Below are 22,853 nucleotides of genomic sequence, written 5' to 3'. Positions count from 1 at the left end.
TCAAACCCTTCCTTCTTCAAATCCTCAACCCCCATCTACAAACCCCCTCTCCCCACTCTCTATTCTCTCTTCACTCTTTCTTCTTCATCTCCTCAACCCCCACCCCTCTCTCTCCAAAACCCCAAGTCTGCAAGCCCACTTTCAACCCCAAGTCCTCAACTCTGCCCCCCCCCCCAGCTTCAACCAACCCACTTTCCCAACTCTTTCCCTTTTCTGTCCCCTTCCACCACTCCAACCCTTTGTTCTACATTCCCCTTTTCTTCTCCAAGTCCTCAACCTCCCACCCCAATCAAATGTCCACATAATAGTCACTAACTGTTTCGACAGCTAATGTTTCTCAGTGGAGTAAACAGATGAAAAGGTCTATTTATTCCACTGAGCAATAAGTTGAACGGAATTGACTGAAGTTTGTGGTTTTATTATTTCTTCACTTCCGGTAGGTGCGCAAACCAGTGAATCTGAGCCTATACATCACCCTTGTGCACAACGTTGGCACTAAAATGCACATAACTCAAAATTGTGTGAATATCAATATTTTTCGACCTCTGCATGCACTGCCCAGACCCAAGAGCTTTTAAATGAGGTATTATTCAGCATTATACGTGCTATGGTTACGACATTTACCTCGTTCAGACACAATCGTGCAACTTGCATTTACATCAGTATGTAGATTGTCAATGCCCTCGGCATCATCTCCCCTGCTTCCCCCATCTCTTTCCAAAGCATATTTATATAAAATGAATGTTAAAGGTGATGCATTCAATGTGACTTTCTTTGTCTGGCAGTCAGAGCAAGATGAGACTTCCTCAGTTACCATCCAGACTATCATTAACACTCCTGGTAACAGTGTTTGTGTAGACTGCGGAGCACCAAGTAAGCAGTGCCCTTATACACACACTGACGGCATAGTGCCCCAATGCAAACTCAAATATATAATGTTTTTTTTTTTATTGCTTGCAAGCTTTAAATGTATTATTTTCATCATTATTCATTCAATGTGCACATTATTGCATTGCACCTTTCAGAAAATGCACAATACTTGTTTTTTTTTCCTTCTGCTGGGTAGATCCAACTTGGGCGAGTCTCAACCTGGGGGCACTGATGTGCATCGAATGCTGCTCAGGTCATCGGGCCCTTGGTGCCCATCTATCTCGGGTTCGCTCCCTACACCTCGATCATTGGCCTCCGGGACAAGCTGGAATTCTGGCAGCAATGGGCAACCAACTCGCAAACAGTGTCTGGGAAGCAACCTGCTCGACCACGGACAAGCTGTGTCCCAACACCACCCGGTCAGACCCTCTTCTCCAGTGTACCTGCTTTCTTTTCCACATTTACCCCACATTTTCAGCATTTCCATCCTGATCCTTTATCTCTGCTTATCTCCCTTACCTTGTCAGCATCGACTTATCTCCCTCTGTTTCTGTTCTCGCCACATGTCCTTACTTATGTTGCCTCTGTTAGTTCCTCGTCCGCTTCCCCATTCCTTTGAATGAGTGTTCCTCTCTACTTCATTTTTGTGCAAGCCTCTCACTCCATGGGTTGCATAGCATCATGAGCAATGCTCTTAATTTGCATCACCAAACAGGTATGTGTATGCAGATGTACAAAACTGCATCATTACATTTTGCAGACAGGAGAAGGAACATTGGATCGAGCAAAAATACAAGGATAAAGCCTACCTTGCACCACTACCGCAGCTAGAACTTCCATTGGGTCAACAACTGGCGCATGCCACGGCCGACGGCAACGTGCGGCTGGTCATGCAGCTCGTGGCACACAGTGAACGGGATGACATCAATGCAACTGATGGGGAAGGGCGCACAGCCCTGCATGTAGCTTGCCAGCAGGGCAACTCAGTGCTTGCTCAACTACTCATTTGGGTGAGTCTGTGCTGTTTATTTACCTCTTCCTCCTTTTCTTTTCAACATATCGATTCTAATCAATGCTTGGTTTGTCGACTTGGTCGACAGACCTATCTCATGTGGTTTGAGGTTTAATTTGTACACATGTTGACCCCCCCTTTGAGTCATATATTTGATCAAAGACAAGAGAAATGATGACTGTGCCAGGATGGTCCAGTGGACAACAGCACGCTTGTGAAGCCAACTCCACCCCACCCCCTCTTCTCCCTTTTCCCAAATCAGTTCTCTGTTCTGCCCTACTCTGACCCTCTCTTCTATGTGAAGTACATACATTATGGACTGGGCACACACAGTCTGCACAGTCCCGCTTGTGAAGGTCATTTGGTGACTGAAAAGTTAGACCTGAGCCTTGTTGGAGTCAACATTTACTTGGTCCGTGGTGGCTTTGACAATGCAGCAGAGTCTGAACATGGTGTCCTCCCAACTACCCCCATTTCTCATTTTGATACTTTGGTTTGATCTGTACATTGCTGTATATACACAAACAGAGGCAAGTTTAAGTATACATCTCTCACTCATCACTCTCCAACTCCATTTCTTTTCAGTATGGCGCAGACATGGACAAACATGATGTACACGGCCAGACAGCACTGAACTCTGCGCAACTAGCAGGCAACGCTTCATGCGTCCATCTTCTTCTGCAGAATCAACCCAAGCCCTGATTGAAGAGCCACTTTGTCTAACTGCAGGCTGGACCTTCTCAAATGAACTGCTTTGGGAATTACGAATTTTAAGAAATTCCCAAAAGAATCCCAACATTCTTTCTCTCCCTCAGAATTTGATTACTCCATGCTCTGCATCACCAAACGGCTAAGGTTTTGTTCCAGAATAAAAATCAAGTTACAGGTTTTTGGGTTGGTCGGTGGGGTCGATAAAATTGGCCGTTCAATTATGCAAGGTCAAACTCTGGATCTGCACAACGGGAGAATTTGAATAAAGAACACAAACAAGATTTATTTAGCCACTAAGAAGGTGCAAGACATCAAATATTAAAGAACCAGCACCTCAAAGCCACAAACAGAAGCATGATAAAGAAGATCTCACAGATACCCTGAAGAAGCAGTGCTTGCTGGTGGTCGCTGCACTCACCCAAACAGCTCATCGGGACGGGTAGTTCAGATACACATATTCACTTGGTACTGAACGTCTGCCAGAGGGTACAACTTGGAAACAACAGCACATTAATGAGATTAACATAAGCAAAAGCGAAACAGGTTAGGTTTGGCATGTCCCAGCATATCAGGGCAGATTCACTTTTGGGAATACAACACGTACAAAATACCATTTTCAGGAACTTTTGGAATTACTCGAATGCTGAGTCTGTGTCTCTGGCTGCCCACCGAAGCACCCTCGGTTTTTTGGGGGTTGCTTTGCAGATCAGTGCATTTAGTGACCAAATGATCCGTGACTGACTGTTCAATAGAACATTCTTTTCACGTCGTTAAACATCGCATCGGGTGTCGGACTGATGCCCATTCTTACTGCCAAAAATTGTACAGAAAAACAAACTGCCCGAGCAGACAAACAATCGACAGCTCAAAATGTCTGTTGCTTCATGTTTACTTTGCTAAGCTTTGGTACATTATAAACGGACCAAGAACCTCTTCTGCATTTACACAAATGGTTCAAGGATCCATTGAGAAATCAAAAATACATGGACGTTTGTCGTGAATTGTCGTGTACCTCTTCACACCGTTAACGATGAAGATTTTGTGATTTTAAGAGCCAGATAAGAGATACGTTCGATGTTGGCACAATGATAGCATCGGGTTCATGTGCTGGTCGTTGGGTGAATGTAGCGGCACGTGTTGTCCTTGTTAAATGGGATTACACCCGGCCCCCACATTTGTGACTTGTTGAGAGGTAAAACCGGTCCGTTCTGTAAGAACTAGTCTTGCTAGTGAAGGTGAATGGCTACCTACATCGGCAGACGGGTAGAACGATGAATTAAATCGACAGACGTTGAGGTATCTCTGCGACACAGAAACTGACGTTTCGGGCGTTAACCCTTCATCGGAACAAAAGAGGAGGGCCAACACCCAAAACGTCAGCTTCTCCTTGCTTCCCAGCGTACATCAATCAATGTCCTGTTGATTTCATTTCATGCATTAGTCTGATGTCACCTTGTGTAAGTCCATTGCCATCCTCAATGCTTCTTCGTTCAGGGAAACCATCTGTTGTTACCTCAAGCTGGTGACTAATATCACTCCTTTGTGTACAACACATCAGCTGTTCGAGCGACTTATTTTGACCCGTATTATGCTAGTAGTCGAGCAAAGAGCAAGCTGGCTTCAAACCAAGTACAGTCAAAGCTCGTTACTATGCCACCCGTCGGGACCAAGCAAAAGTGGCATAGTAGCGAGAGTGGCATAGTAACGAGATTTTGTAAAAACGGCCTTATTTTCTCGTTACCCATCTGTAGTTAATCTTTAGACAAAATTTATTCCAGCAAGTAAAAGGCACGACTGTTGTCTAAGCTAAGCGAACGGAGAACATACACACACTAACAGAGTTCACACACTAACATATGGCATGGCGAGAAATTCACGACACACAAAGCTTTCAAGAATCGTCGGCTGGCGCATCTTCTTTCGGCGGATCTCGTGCATCTCGTTGTCTAGCCGATCGCACGCTTGCATCACACCGGGCTTCCCGCTTCTCTGCTGCATGAACTTCCGGACGGTGCTACAAGCGCGCTGGGCTTCCTCGAACGGAACGATTTCCTCCTCGACAGTTACCTCGTCATCTTCGCTTTCCACCGGCTCCTCACTGCACAGGATCTCCTCCGCAATCTAATCCAGCGTGAAATACCCGCCAGTCGCGAGGCGCTCGTCGGCTTCGAGAAAGTCAGACAGCTCGATCTCCTCGTTCTCGTGCATCTTTTCCTCGGCAGGCAGAGCTTCCCAGATGTCGGGCAGCTCCGCATCCTGTGGCTCAGTTTGGATCTCTTCTTCGATGAACTTGGCCTTCGCGAAACAGTTCCTGATCGTCGACTTGCCGACCTGCTCCCAAGCACGCCGGGCGATGTGTAGAGCGTTGAGCAACGTGAACTTGAACTCCTTTCCCTTGTGTATGGCCTCAAGCCGGCGGCATAGCAGGAGCTTCTTGTAGTGGCGCTTGAGGTTCTCTATGATTCCCTGATCCATTGGTTGCGAATTGGCTGTCGTGTTGGGTGGGAAGAAGACCAGTTGGATGTTGTTCAGCTCGAGCTCGGGAGGGTGGCCAGAGAAGTTATCGAGACAGACCAGCACTCTGCGTCCCTGCTGGCTGAGTCGTCCGTCCCGCGCACGCAACATCTCCTCGAAAAGCTCCGCCGTCATCCACGCCTTCAAGTTCGCCTTGTACTTGACCGGGATCTCTTTGTTCTTGAAGGCACGGGGTTTCTTGGAATTGCCAATCACCAGAAGAGGGAACTTCTCGCTGCCGCTCATGTTTGCCCCAACCAGAAGAGTGATCCTTTGCTTGCTTTTCTTTCCTCCAGTACACCGCTCTCCCCTGAAAGCCATGGTCTTGTTCGGAAGCAGCTGCCAGAAGAGTCCAGTCTCGTCCAGGTTGAAGACGTCGTCTGCGGAGAACTGCCCGAGTAAGGGCCGGAGAACCTGTTGTTGCCACTCAAGAAGGGATTGCGAATCCACCGCTCCAGCTTCGCCCTGCACTGTCTTGAACGTGATGCCGTGGCGCTTCTTGAAATTGCCAAACCAACCGTCGCTCGCCATGAAGTCTGGGATGTGCATCAGCTCGGCCAGTTTCATCGCCTTCTCCTTGATCAGATCGCCGCTGACAGGCACATTCTGTCCTCTTGATTGCTTCAGCCACATGAGCACTCCCTCATCAAGCTTCGGGTCGTGAGCCTGCGTCAACTTCATGCGCTTCGATGGAAATCCAGCTTTGATTGCAGCCTCGATTGCATCCTTCTTGCTGAGAATGCCCTTCACGGTGGTTCTCTTAACTTCGACGCCCCATTTCTTGCTAATCTCCCTGGCCAACTTGGACTGATTCGGCTCCTTCTTCGCGGCATCGATGATCTCCTTCTTCTCCTTCAGCGTAAAGTCGGTTCGCTTGCGTTTCTGAGCTGACATTATGGGCTGAATTTGAAAAAAAATGATGTCACTGTTGTACGTGTGCCGGCGTGTCTGTGTGTGTGCTCGCGCTTTTTTGTGTCTCGTTGTGCGTGTTGTGATTGGCTTGTTGTGGCTGGCATCGGGGAGAAGAATCGCATGTTTTGACACAGTCTGACTATGCGCGTACGTATTGAGTTATGTTGTGCGCAGCTGGACTGTAGTTCGTCGCTTCGCCTTTGGACGTGAGTGTGATAATCGAGCACTGCGCAATACAGACTTTTTCACGACTCGTGCCTTTTAACAGTCACACAGTAGTGGCATGGTAGCGAGAGTAGGGGGTGGCATAGTAAATTTATTTTGTATTGAATTTTGTCGGGACCGAGCAAAAGTGGTATAATAGTGAGAGTGGCATAGAAGCGAGGTGGCATAGTAACGAGCTTTGACTGTAGTTGCATTCTTCTTACTTCTTAGGCCAAACTCAAATGAAATTGAACCTCAGCTTCCTGTCCTCTCGATCGAGCATTGCTCTGTGCAGTTCCTCTGTCTCCAGGACCATGTCCTTCTTCAACATGTTGATGGAGTTGAGCGCTGGTCTACCCCACTTCAGCCTTCCAGGTTTAGGTGGCCTGCATATAAGATTGTAAACAGGTTCGTTTTTGCGGCGGTAGCAGTGCCCTGCAATCCTGAGATTTTTTTTTCACATTTTAACCGAGACCCAAGGAAAAGAACCGTAGAGTATTTATTTGTCATATGTTCAGACTAATCGACATTGAAAGCTGAATGAAGAAGTCGAGGAGAGCATCCATCGAGTCCCTTCTTGTGGGTCGAAGTGGGGGTCCATGCTTGACTTCCATAAAACAGGATGCTTGACTTGACTTCCACTGTTGCCATGAACATTGGTTCCTTCATATGCCGAGAGAGTGTCAATTTCCATATTCCTGAAAGTTTGTTGCAAGCTCTCAATGAGGCAGAAAGTCACCCACAAAGCGGAGCAGTTGTGTTCACCCAGGAACCAAGATACTCGGTAGTCATTGACTGTCTTGAGTATTATTCCATCGTTTGATATTATTGAGACCCCTCTCAACTGGTTGCATACCATCACTTTAGTTTTATCAGCATTGATCGTTAGTCCTATCTTATCGGAGATTGTTTCGACTCTCTTGAGAGGTTGTTGTTTTTTTGTGTACAATATCAAGGTTCGTATGAGAGCTAACACACGGAACGTATAACAAAGGGAGCAGGAGACAAGAGGGGCTGGAGAGGGAAGCACGAAACAGTGGGGAACACAGATGTTCAGAGATCTGTGGAAGGGAGAGGGATGGGGCGGGGTACACGAGGTAAACAAGATGGACACGACAGGGACTTTCAGGAAGGAAAGCAGAGGATTTGAAGGAGGTGGGTGTGGGGTAGAATAACAGGGGTAGAAAATATCATGGTTTTGGATGGGGGAAGATAAGAGATGGTTGTGAACAGCTGTTTTGAAGGCCTGGAGGGAAGAATGGGATTGAACAGAGTGAGGGAGTTTGTTCCAGAGGTGAGAAAAAAAGAGGAATGAAAGAGTGAAGGTGAGCAGTGATTCTTGATTTTGGGAGTTTCACCAGAAGGGGGTTGCTGGTGGTCCTTGAGTGCCCTGCAGAAATATGGTGGGGGGGGAGGGGGACAAATCACAGACAGAGCAGCGAGAGGGGGGGTTGGCCAGAGAAGAGAAAGACCACCGACCAGCCTGCCACCGAAGGTTATTGCGGTTGTTCAATTTCTTCTGACAATAAGGCGACATCATCTGAAAAATTAAGTTCAGTAAGGACCTCTGGTTTGACTCTTCTACTTTTTCTTTGTTCTTGGTGGACCAGACATCGAGACTTTTCCAGCATGAGCTCAAGACTGGTTCCATTTTGTCGACCTTTTGTCAGCCCATGATATCCAGTGGAGACACGGACTTTGCATTATAATAGTGCATCCAAATCACAGCACTGGTCTTAACGTCATTGTTGGAGCAATCGCCCAGTTCGAGGTTTCGTCAGAGACGATTCAAGTTCCTCGAAGATCATAAACAATGGTATCCCACAAGGCCCTGTGTTCCCCTCATCAGTCTTTATTACGACAGAAGTAAGATGCCACACATGATCTCGTGGAAATTTGCTTGTGTAGATGACCTTGCTCTCACTGCACAACGATGTAGCCTTTGAGATGTGCTCTCCACTTTCTAAGGATGGATATATATATATATATATATATATATATATATATATATATATATATATATATATATATATTTATATATATATATATATATATATATATCTCTCTCTCTCTCTCTCTCTCTCTCTCTCTCTCTCTCTCTCTCTCTCTCTCTCTCTCTCTCTCTCTCTCTCTCTCTCTCTCTCTCTCTCTCTCTCTCTCTCTCTCTCTCTCTCTCTCTCTCTCTCTGTGGCTGCTGATTGCATCATTGGTTGGGACATGGCTATGTCGCTGATGCAGTGTCCCCCTTACCAGTACACTGGTACTCATTTCACCGACCTCAGAAGGATGACAGGCTGAGTCAACCCCCTGGTGTATTTTAATTCAGGACCCTAGGATCCCAAGCCACCACCTTAACCACTAAGCCAACACCAGGCTTTCCAAGGAACTAAAAGCAAGCGAGGAGTAATTCACAGTTCATACACTGATAACTCCATTCACAACCCTCAAAAACCATGGCAACTGTTTTTCACTGGAACAATTGGCTGACAAGTGCTGACCCAGATGAGATTTTCTCTAGAAAAGAAGTCCAGAAAGAGGCCCACACAAAAGTATATTTGTATTTCACTGGATCGCAGCTCGACTTCACAAGGACATCTAAGGAGGATTTGTGAAAATACAAAAACAGGCCAATGTTATCCAGAAACCTAAATCCATCAGCTGGGGGACATATGCACATATCCTCTGTCTGCGATCCTTGGCCTGGTATGTTATACTGTAGAGTACTGCACCTCTTTGTGGATGAAGAGCAGCCACACACAAACACCTGTGTGCTCTCCTAATTCTACAAGAACTATCACTGTGACACTAAAAACAACACCCCTACCTTAATTTCCTGTGCTCTCAACTATTCCTTCACCAGATAACTGTAGGTAACACAGCATTCCCCATAAACATCACCACACACAGGCCAATACAAATCTCCCTATCCTGTCTGGCTCTGGAGTATGCTCCGCTTCCATCCCTTGTCTGACTTAAAATGGCGCTGCAGTAGATTCTGCTCGTGAGAAGGCCGAGTGCCTCAATTCTGCGTTTGTTTCGAAATCTTGTCCTCAGCCCTTTGCTCTTTGTAAGTAACCACCCTACGAAGTCACACCCAACTGCTCCTGGACTCTGGGCTTTTTCGTTTGAGGTGAGAAGTTTCTACTTAACCATCGACTCTGATTCTGCAACTGCTGCGGATGCAATAAGTGCAAGTGTCTTTAAAAACCTGCTCTTGCACATCAGCTTTCTGCTCCGTTCACCTTATCATTTGTCCGACGTCATCTTCTGTCTGCTTGGAAGTCAGCCAACATCACTACATTACATAAATGTGGTGCAAAACTCGATCCCCTAACTACAACCTATTGGACTACTTTCAATCATCAGCAAGGTCATGGAATCCATCATCGTAGTTTACATCAAGTCCTTCCTTTTATCCAACGGACTGACCTTAAACTGTCAGTTCAGCTTCACACCCGGTCATTGCACCATGAATATAGTATTTATGCTCTCCCAATAATGGTTGGATGCCATCAATCTCAGAAATGAGATCAGGACCCTCTCTGGACATATCTCGATCATTCGATAAAGCCTGACATCCCACCTTGCTCTGCAAACTCTCTGCTTATGGCATCCAAAGCCAACCCCACACATGGATAACTGACTTCCTTTCTGTCGTAGTCAACATATTGCTCTCAACGGTCTCCTCTCAACAGTCTTCTCTCCCTGTCAAGGCTGGAGTGTCTGCAGTGTCTTGGATCCAGTCCGATTCCTAATTTTCATGAACAATCTTTCTGACTCTGGAAAATGAAAATCCTATTTATGTCTTTGTTGATAATTCCACACTCTGCCATAGCAACCCTCATCCTTCAGATCGGCAGATGGCAGCCTCTTCACGCTCTGCAGATCTGGATAAAATCACAAGGTGCTCCAACACTTGGAACATGTCTTGCAATCCTGACAAATCTCACACTCTCACTCTGTCTGTCTAGAAAGACCATCTGACTAACCCTACCATCCACTTCCTCAACAAGCCACTTGAAGAAGTTGTCACTCAATATTTTGGGCCTCGCTATCAGTCATGATATTTAATGGGCAAACCGCATATCTAAATTTTCCTCGAAAGTCAACCACCAACTGGGTATCCTCCTCCATGTAGTCTTTCCTTAGCACATCTAAACTTTTATCTTCCTACAATGGCTTCATCCACAGTTTGGTGGAGTACCATCCCTCTGTCTAAGGGCCTTCTGCAATCACACTTGAAGATCACCAGTCATAATCAAAATTCCCACATTGGTAAACCACATACCAAGCTAAGAGGGTGCAAAATATCATTAAGTAATTAATGCATTTTCTCTTTTTGTTCAGGTTCTGCTCATCTTTTTCAGTGGCACAGGGAAAAGTTCCACGTGACAAAGATAAAATGGTGTCCATGACAACAAATTTACCCCTTTATAGTGAAATGGGATTTTTTGTGGGGGAGGGGGGGGGGTTTGGGGGATTTCATTATTGCCAAACCTCAGTAATTTTTCAAGACATCAGATCGAAACTCACACAGCTTATTTGTACGCATGTGTACTCTATGTTTATAATGTCTTGTCAAAATTAGTCAAAGGTCAAGGTCAATGCCATCCAAAACATGGAAAACACCTATTAGACATCAATTATAAAATGTATTAACCAAGTTTGTTATGCACAACATTCCATTATGTAAAACACTTGATAGGTCAAATTTTACAAATTACCAAATTGCTGTTTTCATGGCAACTCTTGTTTATTTGGATTTTGACAGTATCGTGCTGTGCACGACGTCCATCTTGTTTTTCTTGTTTGTTTGTTCTTCTGTGAGCAGAATATCTCAAAAAGTTACGCAAGGATTCGGATGAAACTTGGTGGACAGGTTGGGGTTGCAACAAGGACTAAATGATTTGATTTTGGTGAAGATCCAAATGTGGATCCGGGGATGAGAATTTTTTAATTTCTCAAGCAATTCTTCACTATTGAGAGATGGGACCAAAACGATATTTATTTCTAACAATATTTTACTTCATATTTCAAAGCGTTGTGGATTATGACAAAACTAGGTGGTTGAGTGGGTTTGATGACAAGAACAAGCCGATTCGATTTGTGTTATGAAATCCAGATCCGGCCTATCAGTGGCATCGAAAACGTAAACTGTTCGGCCTGGTGGAGGTATCCGGGGCATGTCTAACAGCTCCAGTTTTTTTTTGATGTTAAGAGCTTTTAAAGGAAGAGACATTTATGGTGTGAAGATTCAGTTTGGATATATAGTATTGAAAAGAAGGGATAGGGAACGAAGGTGTAACTGAATACAGGAGATAGAGTTTGTTTGTTTTTTGGAGTGAGGAAGGGTAAAGAATTGTGCTGATTGATCAGAAGTAACAATACCTGGGATAAAAGGAGTGAAAACGAGGCACGTGGAATAAAAAATAGAGGCAGAAGCACAATCTGACAAGTCGGCCATACTTTCTCAAGGCACAAACCAGACGATAAGTACAAGATACAGTCATGGCCAAAAGTATTGGCACCCTTGCACTTTTTTTCAAATAAAGCACCATTGCTTCCAGAAAATTGTTGAAATTTAAAATCTTTTGCTATCCACAAATGTATTTCTTTGGTTTGCAGTGGAACAAAATTAAAATAAAAAAAACGCTGAAAAAATTACGAAATCTTAGCTTATTCCACACAGAAATCCTAAAATGGCCTGGACAATATTATTGGCACCTTTTAGAACTTGTTAAAAATAATTAGATTTCAAGCAGGTGATTCTCCTTTATTTTGGAATTGAACTCACCTGTGGTGAGCTGCAGGTGGCTGCAATATAAAAAAAAAAATCACTCATTCAACCAGTTTGAATGGAGAAAAGGAGTCGTTCTTCTGTTTTGTGTCACTGTGTGTACCGCAATGAGCGCGGAGAAAAGAAAACCAGAGAATTGCCTGAGGAGGTCAGACACAAAATTGCAGCCAATCATGGACAATCTCAAGGCTACAAGTCAATCTCCAGACCAGACCGTACACAATGTTATCAGGAAGTTTAAGGCCCATGGCACTGTAGCCAACTTCCCTGGACGTGGCCGTAAGAGAAAACTTGATCGAAGATTGCAGTGAAGGATTGTTGGAATGGTGGCGAAAACACCTCGCCGAACTGCCAAACAGATGCAAGCTGACCTTCAGAGTAGTTCAGACACAAGGTATGACAGTTTCAATTCACACCATCCGTTGCCAACTCAATGAAAGGGGGTTCTATGGTAGGAGACCCAGGAGGACCCCACTACTGACAGAGAGACAAAAGAAAGCCCAACTTCAGTTTGCCAAAACACACCTGACCAACCCAAAATGCTTTTGGGAGAATGTCCTCTGAACAGATGAGACTAAATTAGAGCTTTTTGGTGAAGCACATCATCTCTATGTTTACAGAAAACAAAATGAAACCTTCGAAGAAAAGAACACCTTCCCTACAGTCAAACATGGAGGAGGTCCAGTGATGTTTTGGGGTTGCTGTGCTGCCTCTGGTACTCGGTGCCTGGAATGTGTGCATGGCATCATGAAATCAGGAGATTACTAAGGAGACATTTTGGAGCACAATGTTCAACACAGTGTCAGAAAGCTGGGTCTCCGTCAAAGGTCATGGGTCTTGCTGCAGGACAATGATCCAAAACAGTGATGACTCCATCTACATCTCACTATCCGAAAACATGGACCATCTTCTATCTTCTCATCCAAACTCTCTCTTCCTCTTATGTGGTGACTTCAATTGTCATCACGCCAGTTGGCTAGGTGTGGGTACCTCTCTCACCTGCCATGGCACCTCAGCAAAAGCTTTCTGCGACTCATTGGGACTGACTCAATCGGTCAACTTCCCGACCCGGATCTCAACCAATGGTACTCCATCTCTTCTGGATCTGATTTTGACAAATTTCCCTGACAATATCTGCTGCTCTTCCTTCGCTCCAATTGGTTCTTCTGACCACGTCCTTGTTAAAGTGGACATCTCTCTGGCTGTTATCAGAGAACCACCTCACCGCCGTCGAGTCTGGCATTTCACTCAAGCCGACTGGCAGGGTCTCCGAGCAGCCATCAAACTTACAGACTGGTCTCCTATCACTACTTTCTCAAACATCAACTCATCCTGGGAATTCTTTCAAAGAAACTTGCTCTCCCTCATGCACAGATTTATCCCCTCTCGTGTTCAGTTGTCTTACCCTTCCTCCTGCCCTTGGTTTACTGAAGCTTGTGGCGAGGCAGTTGTCCTGAAACAACTTGCCTTTGCCTCATGGAAAGCAAACCCAACTGAGGGCAATCTCAGTTCTTTCCACAAAGCTCGGAACAAGTGTGTATCTACCCTCAGGAGAGCCAGAAAACAACATCTTTCTCATCTCAAGTCTGAACTCTCAAACCTCTCTCCCTCCTCAAAATCCTGGTGGCGTTTAATCAAATCTGTTTCTGGTGTATGTTCCCCCTCCATCCCCTCCCTTACCTCAAATGGCCGCACTGCTGATTCCACACGTGATAAAGCTGAATGTCTAAACTCGGTGTTTGCAGCTAAATCTTGTGTCCTAAACCCATCACTATCTCTACCCACTTTACCCAGTCGCACCCAACTGTCCCTGGACTCTGTATCCTTTTCTCCTGACAAGGTGGAGAGCTTGCTTTCAAACCTCGAGTCAGATTCTGCAACCGGTCCAGACGGCATCAGCCCACGTGTCCTCAAAGCCTGCTCTTCTGCTCTTGCTCACCCTCTTTCTGTTCTATTCACCCTCTCATTTGCCCAAGGTCATCTGCCATCTGCTTGGAAATCTGCTAACATCACTGCCCTGCATAAAAAGGTGCAAAAACAGATCCCTATAACTACAGACCAATCAGCCTTCTCCCAATCATCAGCAAGGTGATGGAATCCATCATCGCCTCAGATATGAAATCCTTCCTCTTCTCCAATGGCTTGATTTCCAATCATCAATTTGGTTTCAGACCAGGTCACTCTACCCTGGATATGCTGCCTCTGCTCTCCCATCAATGGATGGAGGTCCTCAATGCCAGACAGGAAATCCGAGCCGTATCCCTGGACATATCACGTGCTTTTGACACAGTCTGGCACCCTGCCCTACTCACCAAACTCTCTTCCCATGGTATTCAAGGCCATCTCCACTCATGGCTCGCAGACTTCCTCTCCTGTCGCAGTCAACGTGTGGCCCTAAATGGAGTTCTTTCATCCCCTCTTCCTGTGCAGGCTGGAGTTCCTCAAGGTAGCGTTCTGGGCCCTGTTCTTTTCTGGTTTTCATCAATGATCTCTCGGACTCTCTGGAAAATCCTCTATTTCTCTTTGCCGACGACTCCACCCTCTGCCGTACCATCTGTCATCCCTCAGACCGGCAAGCAGCAGCTTCTTCACTCACTGCAGATCTGGATAAAATCACAAACTGGTCCAACACGTGGAACATGTCTTTCAATCCAGACAAATCTCACACTCTCACTATGTCTCTTCGAAAGGACCGTTTACAAAAACCCCCCCATCCACTTTCTCAACAATCCTCTGGAAGAAGTCTTTTCTTTCAAGCTTCTAGGTCTCACTATCTGCCATGACCTTTCCTGGGAAAGTCACATTTCCAACCTCGCCTCAAAAGCCAGTCGCCGACTGGGAATCCTCCGTCGTGCTAAGTCCTTCCTCAGCCCTCTTGAGCTCCTGACCACTTACAAAGCTTTTGTCCGTAGCCTGATGGAGTACTGCTCTCCCCTCTGGGCTGGTGCTCCTGCCTCCCACCTTTCTCGGCTTCACGCTGTCGAAACCAGGGCATTTAAGATCATCGGCATCTCCCGCAATGAAGCTGAGTCTTTGGGCCTCTCACTCAATCACCGCAGGTTGGTCGGTGGTCTTTCTGTCTTCTACCGACTCCTCTCCAGCCTTGCCCCCCTGCTCTCTCTGCGATTTGTCCCCACCACATTTCCACAGGGCACTCAAGGTCCGCCAACAACCCCCTTCTGGTAAAACTACCAAAATCACGAATCACTGCTCATCTTCACTCTTTCATTCCTCTTTTTTCCCGCCTTTGGAATAAACTTCCTCACTCTATTCTTTCCCATTCTTCCCTCCAGGCTTTCAAAACAGCTGTTCACCACCACCTCTTATCTTCCCCCATCCAAATCCTCGATCTTTTCTACCCCCGATAATCCACCCAAGCCCACTTCCTTCATTTCTCCTACTTTCCTTCCTGAAAGTCCCTGAAATGTCCATCTTCTCTTCGCCATGTTCCCCGTCCCATCCCCATCCCTCTCCCTTCCACAGTTCACCTAATGTGTCTGTTCCCCACTGTTTTGTCCCTTCCACTCCCGCCCCTCTTGTCTCATGCCTCCTTGCTGTGAGTTGTGTGTTAGCTCTCATACGAGCCTCGACCAAGGTATACCAAAAAAAAAACAAAAAAAAAAAAACACGCACCCAGGAACGGCTCAAGAGAAAACGTGGACTGTTCTGAAGTGGCCAGCCATGAGTCCAGATCTAAATCCCATTGAACACCTGTGGGGAGATCTGAAAATAGCAGTTGGGAGAAGGCACTTTTCAAATCTGGGAGAACTGGAACAGTTTGTACAAGAAGAGTGGGACAAACTACCAGTAGAGAGATGTAGGAAAGTCATTGATGGCTTTAGGAAGTGCTTGACTGCAGTTATTTTGTCAAAAGGTTGTGATACCAAATATTTAGTTGAGGGTGTCAATAATTTTATCAATGCCCTTTATTTTTATTTTCTGATTTAAAAGGATCTATTAAGATCTGAATCACAAACAAAGGTTCTGTAAATATTAACAGTGAAATAAAGAATTGTGGAGACAAAATACTTTTGTTCATTACAACTTATTTTGGAGAAAATTGTGAGCTATTTGAAAAAAAAGTGCAAAAGGGTGACAATATGTTTGGCCACGACTGTGCGGTTTGGGACAGAAAATTTGATGAAAAACATGAAAAAACCGGAATTGAAATAAAACAGTAAAACACAACATTTTGGGTCCGGGGAACTTATCTGAGATGAATTGGAAGGAGCAACTTCCGATCAGACATCCACGTGCCGCAAACCCTGGACCGGAAGTTTTACCTCGGATTATTTCACTCCACAAACCTCAGATCGTGCCTATTGTTTGTGTCCTTTATGACGTCCCTAAAAAAAAAGTTTCCTGCATGGAATGATGTTCAAAGTCTTCAGCAATTTTTTTTTCAAACTTGCTCACCATGTCAAAGGGTGCATTTTCTTCCTGTTTCTTCTCGAGGCTTTTAAAATGAGTGAAAACTCCCCTCTTGATTGGTTCATTCCACAATTTCAGTTTGGTCCTGATTGCAATCAGTGATCCAATCAGCCGTGTCAGAGTTGTGTCCTTCCCTTGACGTTCAAGTTCACGAAGTTCGTTAAAAAAAAAGACCAACTTCCTGTCTTCCAAAAAGGTTTTTTTATTTCCAGAAGTTCTTGGAAATGCTACAATTATTAATTTTTTTCCTCTTGCTGGGGCACCACAATTTGGAATGCCTAATAAGGTCACTGTACTACATGTCGAGTCGAGACGGGAGTGTCTTGACCAGCCCGTGTTGCAGTGCCCTGGCCCAGATTAAGATGACCATCTCCACAAGATGTGGCACAGGCACGATGGGCCGAACGGCCTCCTCCTGCGTCCAGATTCACCGCGATGCTGAAGCATTTTTACACACAAACCATGTACGTGGATGACGCAGTGACAGCTGAAATAAATAAATAAATTCAGGGACGTTTGGGTCATTTTTACACAAAGCAATGACGCCAATCCTCTTTCTTAGCGTTGCAGGTCCACCATCGGTGGTTGGTGATGCATGTTTTTTGCACAGGGGCACTGATCTCATGTAGAAGATTCTTAAAGGCCTGAGAAATATCTTTGACAGTGTGGTACAACTGCTGGCATATCTTCTCTCACACTGCAATCCTCAAAAACCACCTTGTCAGAAATACACAACTGAGCCGCGGAACGTATGTCTGTCGATTCGTCAACTTATCAGAGACGGAATCATTTGCTCGGCCTCAAATGATGTTTTACCATGTAAGTGACATGTTCTTGACATTGTTTCCCATTCTCAATGTTGAGTCTCCGGATAGTTCCTCGTTTTTAATTGTGGATTTGATTTTTGACTTGTTTTGGAAGTGCTGAAACAATGTTCGAGAATTCACAATCATAACTTCCTAAATAACCAGCTTTTAACCCAGTTTGTAGATAAGCCCACGAGGGGGAGTGCAGTGTTTGACCTCCTTTTAAGTAACGATCCGTGGAGGAGATGAAGGTTAGGGGAGTATTTAGGAGCAAGTGACCATAACATTGTGTATGCAAAGATTCTGGTAAGGGTTAGAGTTCAGGATAGGAGGTAGGGTAAGGCTATTATATTTCAGGAAGGCAAACTTTGAGGGTCTGAGGAGAGAGTTGGGTGATGTGGATTGGGAGAAACTCACAACAGGACAATCAGCATCAGAGAAATGGGAAACCTTCAAGGAGCAAATGTGTAGAGTGCAGAGTAAGTACATTCCAATGAGGTGTAAAACTAGAAGCAGAAAGAGGCAAGGGTGGTTGAGTAGTGAGATAAGGAACGCTATTAAGGAGAAGCAGAGGGCATTTATTAGGTACTAGCAAATACTACCCGTCGCTTCGCTGATGGAAATACTGAGAGGGGGCAGAGATATGGTGAGAGAGAGGGAGGGGGAGAATGGGGTGAGAGGGATGAAGGGAGAGAGTGGGGAACAGAGGGGGGACAGAGAGGGTGGGGAGGGAGAAAGAGAGGGCAGGGGAGTGGTAGCGAGGAGCGGGTGGGATGAAAGAGAAAGAGAGAGACAGGTGGGAGAGAGAAATAAGACCAAAGCTTACCTTGCTGTGTTTAACTCCCCGGGAATCTTTGACTGCTCGAGGGTTAAACATGACCATCACCGCCGCGCCTCAACACAAAGCGCCATTTCCTGTGTGTTTTGTATTTTACGGCGATGGCTCCGCTTCACACAGGGGCAGCAAAGGTATCAATGGCTTGAAATCACAGGTATGTGGGGCAGAATGCCATCATTGCTGCTGTGTTCTCTTCTTGTCTTGCTTCTTGATGTGAAATTTCTGCTGCTCTGGATTTTTGTTATTCCTTCTTTTTTGTCATCCTTGTGTACTTCTATGTTACTGTCCTGCCTTTTTTTCATCTTGCATCCTTGTTCTTCCATATGCTGATCCTTCCTTTGTTCTTTCTTGTCTTCTTTTCATTGTTCTTCTGTCTTCCTCCTTCTTCTGCCTTCATCCTTCGTCTGTGTTTCTCTTTCTGCCATTCTTCTCTTTCCTCTTTCTGCCTCTCTTCTCTTTCCTCTTTCTGCCTTTCTTCTCCAGCATTGTTTCATATTCTTCAGCACTGAGGATTTCATATCACATTTTATCACAGTTTTTGACATTGTTTTTTTTTATTCTTGTGGAGCTGCAGAATAGACAATGTTTCATGTTTTTCCATGTGGAACCAAGATGAAAAGGTTTTTGCCATTGCCAACTCTGGAACAACCAACATAGAATTGGCCATGAGGAAATCATGGGCTTTGTAGATTGAGGCCAAGAACTTTGAGCGATTGTCCTTGTGCCTTGTTGATGCTCATGGCAAAACTGAGGCGGAGAGGGAACTGGAGCCTTCTAAATTGAAATGGCAAGTCAGAGGGGATAATTGGAATGCGTTGGCAGCATTTTCATCATCGTTCATTTCATAGCATCTTTGAGGTGAACATAGTGTTTGACTCGGAGTTTCTTTTGGTTCTTTCGAATGAATCTCAGCCTTTCTGCCTCAATTTTGGCATATATGTCCACAACTAATTGGAAGAAGAGATATTTGCAACGCAAGATGTGATTGAAATTACCAGCTCTCAGCATGAAAGTCCATGGCAGAATTGTTCTTTCACTTGGCAATCCTGTTACTGGGTCTGTTTGTTGCAGTTTAATATCATATCCATCATCACCCTGCCAGAAAATTGGTGGATATTGAAGTGCATCATATGATGGGTGTATCTGAGCAATTCTCTGGAGGGAGTGCTTTCTGAGTTGCAGCACAATGTCTCACTTGCCATGTAGTTCACCAGAGAATTATTACAGCTACAGGACCATGTAGGACGACAACCACTTCTGATGTGGAGGGTGCATTGAAACACCGCTCATGCTCCCCAGCCAGAGTTTTGTCTGAATGAATGACAATTTTGTACTCTGGTGTCATCTTCTCCTTGGCATACTTGAAACTCCGAGCATCGTGGTTTTCCTTGGGGAGCATATCTTGCAACTGCAACACCACTTCCAACTTGGTTTGAATGACATTGTTGCAGCACTATTCAGCCTGCTTTGTATTGTCACCAATGAAGTAGATCTGCAGGAATTTTGGCTCTTCATTCGGTTGTGGCTGTAGACTGCCAATCTGATGATAAACCTGTCCCTGCACTTTAAATGTGGCCATGTAGCTAGATTCTCTGATCTCTTTTGGGGTGCCAAAAGACGTCATGTTGAAGCACACGTTGTATCTTCTGATGTTGCTTTGGAAATGACGCATTTGGAGTGTTGACTGTCAACAGTGTACGAAGTGGTTCAGGAGGAGCATTAATTTGGGGCAGCCAAACCTTGCCGCTGTTGCAGAATATCCTTGGAGCTTCTCCTGTTCATTTCTTCGCATCACAGTGCCTGCAAGTAATTAACATCGAGCCAATAGCAACTATTGGATCAGAAGCATAATCCAAGGCTGGATTGAAGGAGAATGCAGATTTTCCTTTTTCCCTCCAAGGCTGGTTCCTGGATGAAGCCATTATTGTTGCGTTTTCCTCTCATCTTCTTTCTTGCACTTGAGGAGTCAAGGCTGCTCTGGATGCAGCTTTTGTTGCAGTGTTTTCCTCATCCCTGGGAATATTGCAACAAACAAACTACAGACGGAAGCTGTCCAGGGCTCAGTGACGATCCTGAAAAGAGCTCTCGGCACAAAACTTTGAGAGAGAAAAACTTCACAGCTTAATTCATGAATCATTACCCGATTGAATCGTTACCAAAATGAAGGTGAATACTTTGAGCCTGCCCTGGGAGGACTCTTACACATTCTGAAACTCATACATGTAGATACCAATCAACGACACACACACACGTACAAAATACATATATATATATATATATATATATATATATATATATATATATATATATATATATATATATATATATATACTTGGTGATTTGTTGAGGATCTTCTGATGTTTTTAAAATCTTCATTCCAAGCTTGTCCAACAGCTTGGTCTGTTCAGCCTCTGGTTTGGGTCCCGGCTGTGTTTGACAGTCTCTTGATGTTTCATCCCGCATTTCCTCACCTTCTTCTCTGCCTGATTATTGTCATGAAAACATAAATAGCAGGTTATACTTTTTATCATAACAGATTAAACAAAGCCCTTGCTTGCCACCGTTGGCGATCGTTCTTCTTACCCGAATAAGGCCATGGACGTGAAACATGTGAACCACGTGATCAATTTCTTCATTTAGGACAGAAAAGTTCACCTGATGGATCCAGTTTGCAGGATCTGAGCGATCGGTAAGTTGTGAAAATAAGTATCAGGGAAGCATTTTACGGCTTTGGCCGAATTGCCTCGAGAATTCTGTGGTGGTCGTGTGTGACAATGATGAAAACATCATCAATAGATAACCCAAAGCCAGTTTATCATCCGACAATCAGTGACATTAAAAAAATATACATATATATGTATATATGTCCATAAGTATGTCTATAAGTATGTATATATATATATATATATATATATATATATATATATATATATATATATATATATACATATATTGTTGCAGGCCGGGGGTTGGTGGTGAGAACGACCACAAGGTGGGGAAAACTTGTGTCGTCTCCACCAAACTCCCCAGAGTTGTAGGCCATCGCTCGGATAACTCCGCGAGCCGGTGGGTCATTTAACCGACTGTGGAACGCCAATATCTTGACCGTGTGGCGTAGGGTTATGTTGTCTCGATCCAATGTACCAAAGTAACCACGCAGTCTCGGCTACCGGGGATCCACGCCCTCGGAACGCCTGGCCAAACCGGATTCACTCTACCGGCAGCTGTAAAATTACACCTACCACTCTGCCACCCACCTTTCCGGCTCGGATGCAGTCGAGCGGGCCTGCCCAGGACGTCCCGGCTACAATTATCCAATTACCGGGGATAAAACCCTGCCTAAACTCAGATCCGAACCATGCTGGACCAATGCAAGAAGAGATGAAAACGGACTGGGAACATTTCTGTGATGATTTATTAACAGTAAATGAAGACAAAAAGCAAGACTTAACGCGGATATGCAAGCAAGGAATATTTACAATGATCCAAAAACACTTATTCAGTTATACTTAAAGACGGGCCCACACGCAGACACACACACAAATGAAAATAAACCCAGAGTTCTTGATTGGACCCTCACAGCTGAGGAGAGAGACGAGCTGGGACTCAGAGTCCAGCTGGGTACCTGACCGTCGGAGGAAGGGGGTGCTCCGCGATGCGGCACCTTACAAAGGTCACTGGTTTGGTCCCCAGTCGCACGTGTGGGACTCGTGGTTCGTGGCGGAGCTCAGGTGGTGAATAGCGGGGTCCACGGAGGGGGGTCAGGGTCGCTCTTTCCTTTCCTTGTAGAGGGCCAACAGAGACACGTTCGCTGCCTTCACAGCCTTCTGCTCAACCCTCCGCTTCCAAAGAACTGCACGTTCAACAACAACCCCATCGAAAACCTCCGAACAACCTTCGTAACGACCCCTTCACAACAACCCCATCGAAAACCTCCGAACAACCTTCGTAACGACCCCTTCATAACGACCCCATCGTAGCAACCCCCCAAAAACCACCTCTCAGAGAGTGCTCGGGATTTATGGACCTCCCTCAATGGGGCGGTGCTCGCTCGAACAGACCTCACTCCCCGCCCTGATTGGGCAGGCTCCCATGGACTCACCCTTCCTGGGCGGGGTTTCGGCCCCTACCAGGAAACCCCACCCACTCTTCCACGCGGGTTCGTACTTGTCGAGCAACAGTATCAATGTTGCAAAGGTCGTCGTGAAAGAGTTACAACATTTGTGGGAGCTGAGAAACCGGAACCGTGAGATCTTGCCTTGGCACGTCAGGGTGCGAGAAGGCAGCTGGTTGGTGGTAGATCGTGATGGGCCGAGGGGTCATGCAGATGGGATGGATGTTAGATGTAATAACCTAACTAAAATAAATCGCAACGCACGCCTTTGATTCTCCCACTAGACAAAAGGAAGGGGATCTGACTACACACATACTTAACGACATACGGTAACTGACTTTTGGGACATCTGTATGTTGAATGCATATGGTTTCCAGATCCGTAACAATATATATATATATATATATATATATATATATATATATATATATATATATATATATATATATATATATATATATATATATATATATAAATATATATATATATATATATATATATACACATATACATATACATATACATATATATATATATATATATATATATATATATATATATGCACAAATTTATATATACATGTGTATGGTGTTCTATGTATACATACATCGATATATATATACAGTGGGGAGAACAAGTATTTG

The 22,853-nt window shown here is 44.9% G+C and overlaps 1 protein-coding gene across 1 annotated transcript in view; it reads left to right on the top strand.

Moving 5' to 3' along the window:
* Positions 1 to 3,594, top strand: part of LOC147014908 (arf-GAP with GTPase, ANK repeat and PH domain-containing protein 1-like) — an 88,834-nt gene extending 85,240 nt beyond the window's left edge. The window contains exons 15-18 of the mRNA XM_085853358.1: positions 786 to 873; positions 1,067 to 1,289; positions 1,631 to 1,880; positions 2,468 to 3,594. Coding sequence (XP_085709484.1) covers positions 786 to 873; positions 1,067 to 1,289; positions 1,631 to 1,880; positions 2,468 to 2,584 — 678 coding nt within the window. The 3' untranslated portion in view covers positions 2,585 to 3,594. The remainder of the gene's footprint in view (positions 1 to 785; positions 874 to 1,066; positions 1,290 to 1,630; positions 1,881 to 2,467) is intronic.
* The last annotated feature ends 19,259 nt before the right edge of the window (positions 3,595 to 22,853 follow it).

Source organism: Eptatretus burgeri, chromosome 13 (assembly GCF_056783735.1).
Source record: "Eptatretus burgeri isolate ZD-2024b chromosome 13, Ebu_testis_v1, whole genome shotgun sequence".
Taxonomy (NCBI): Eukaryota; Metazoa; Chordata; class Myxini; order Myxiniformes; family Myxinidae; genus Eptatretus; species Eptatretus burgeri.
The sequence above is the reverse complement of the archived record's forward strand: the minus strand, read 5'-3'. Positions and strand labels throughout refer to the sequence as shown.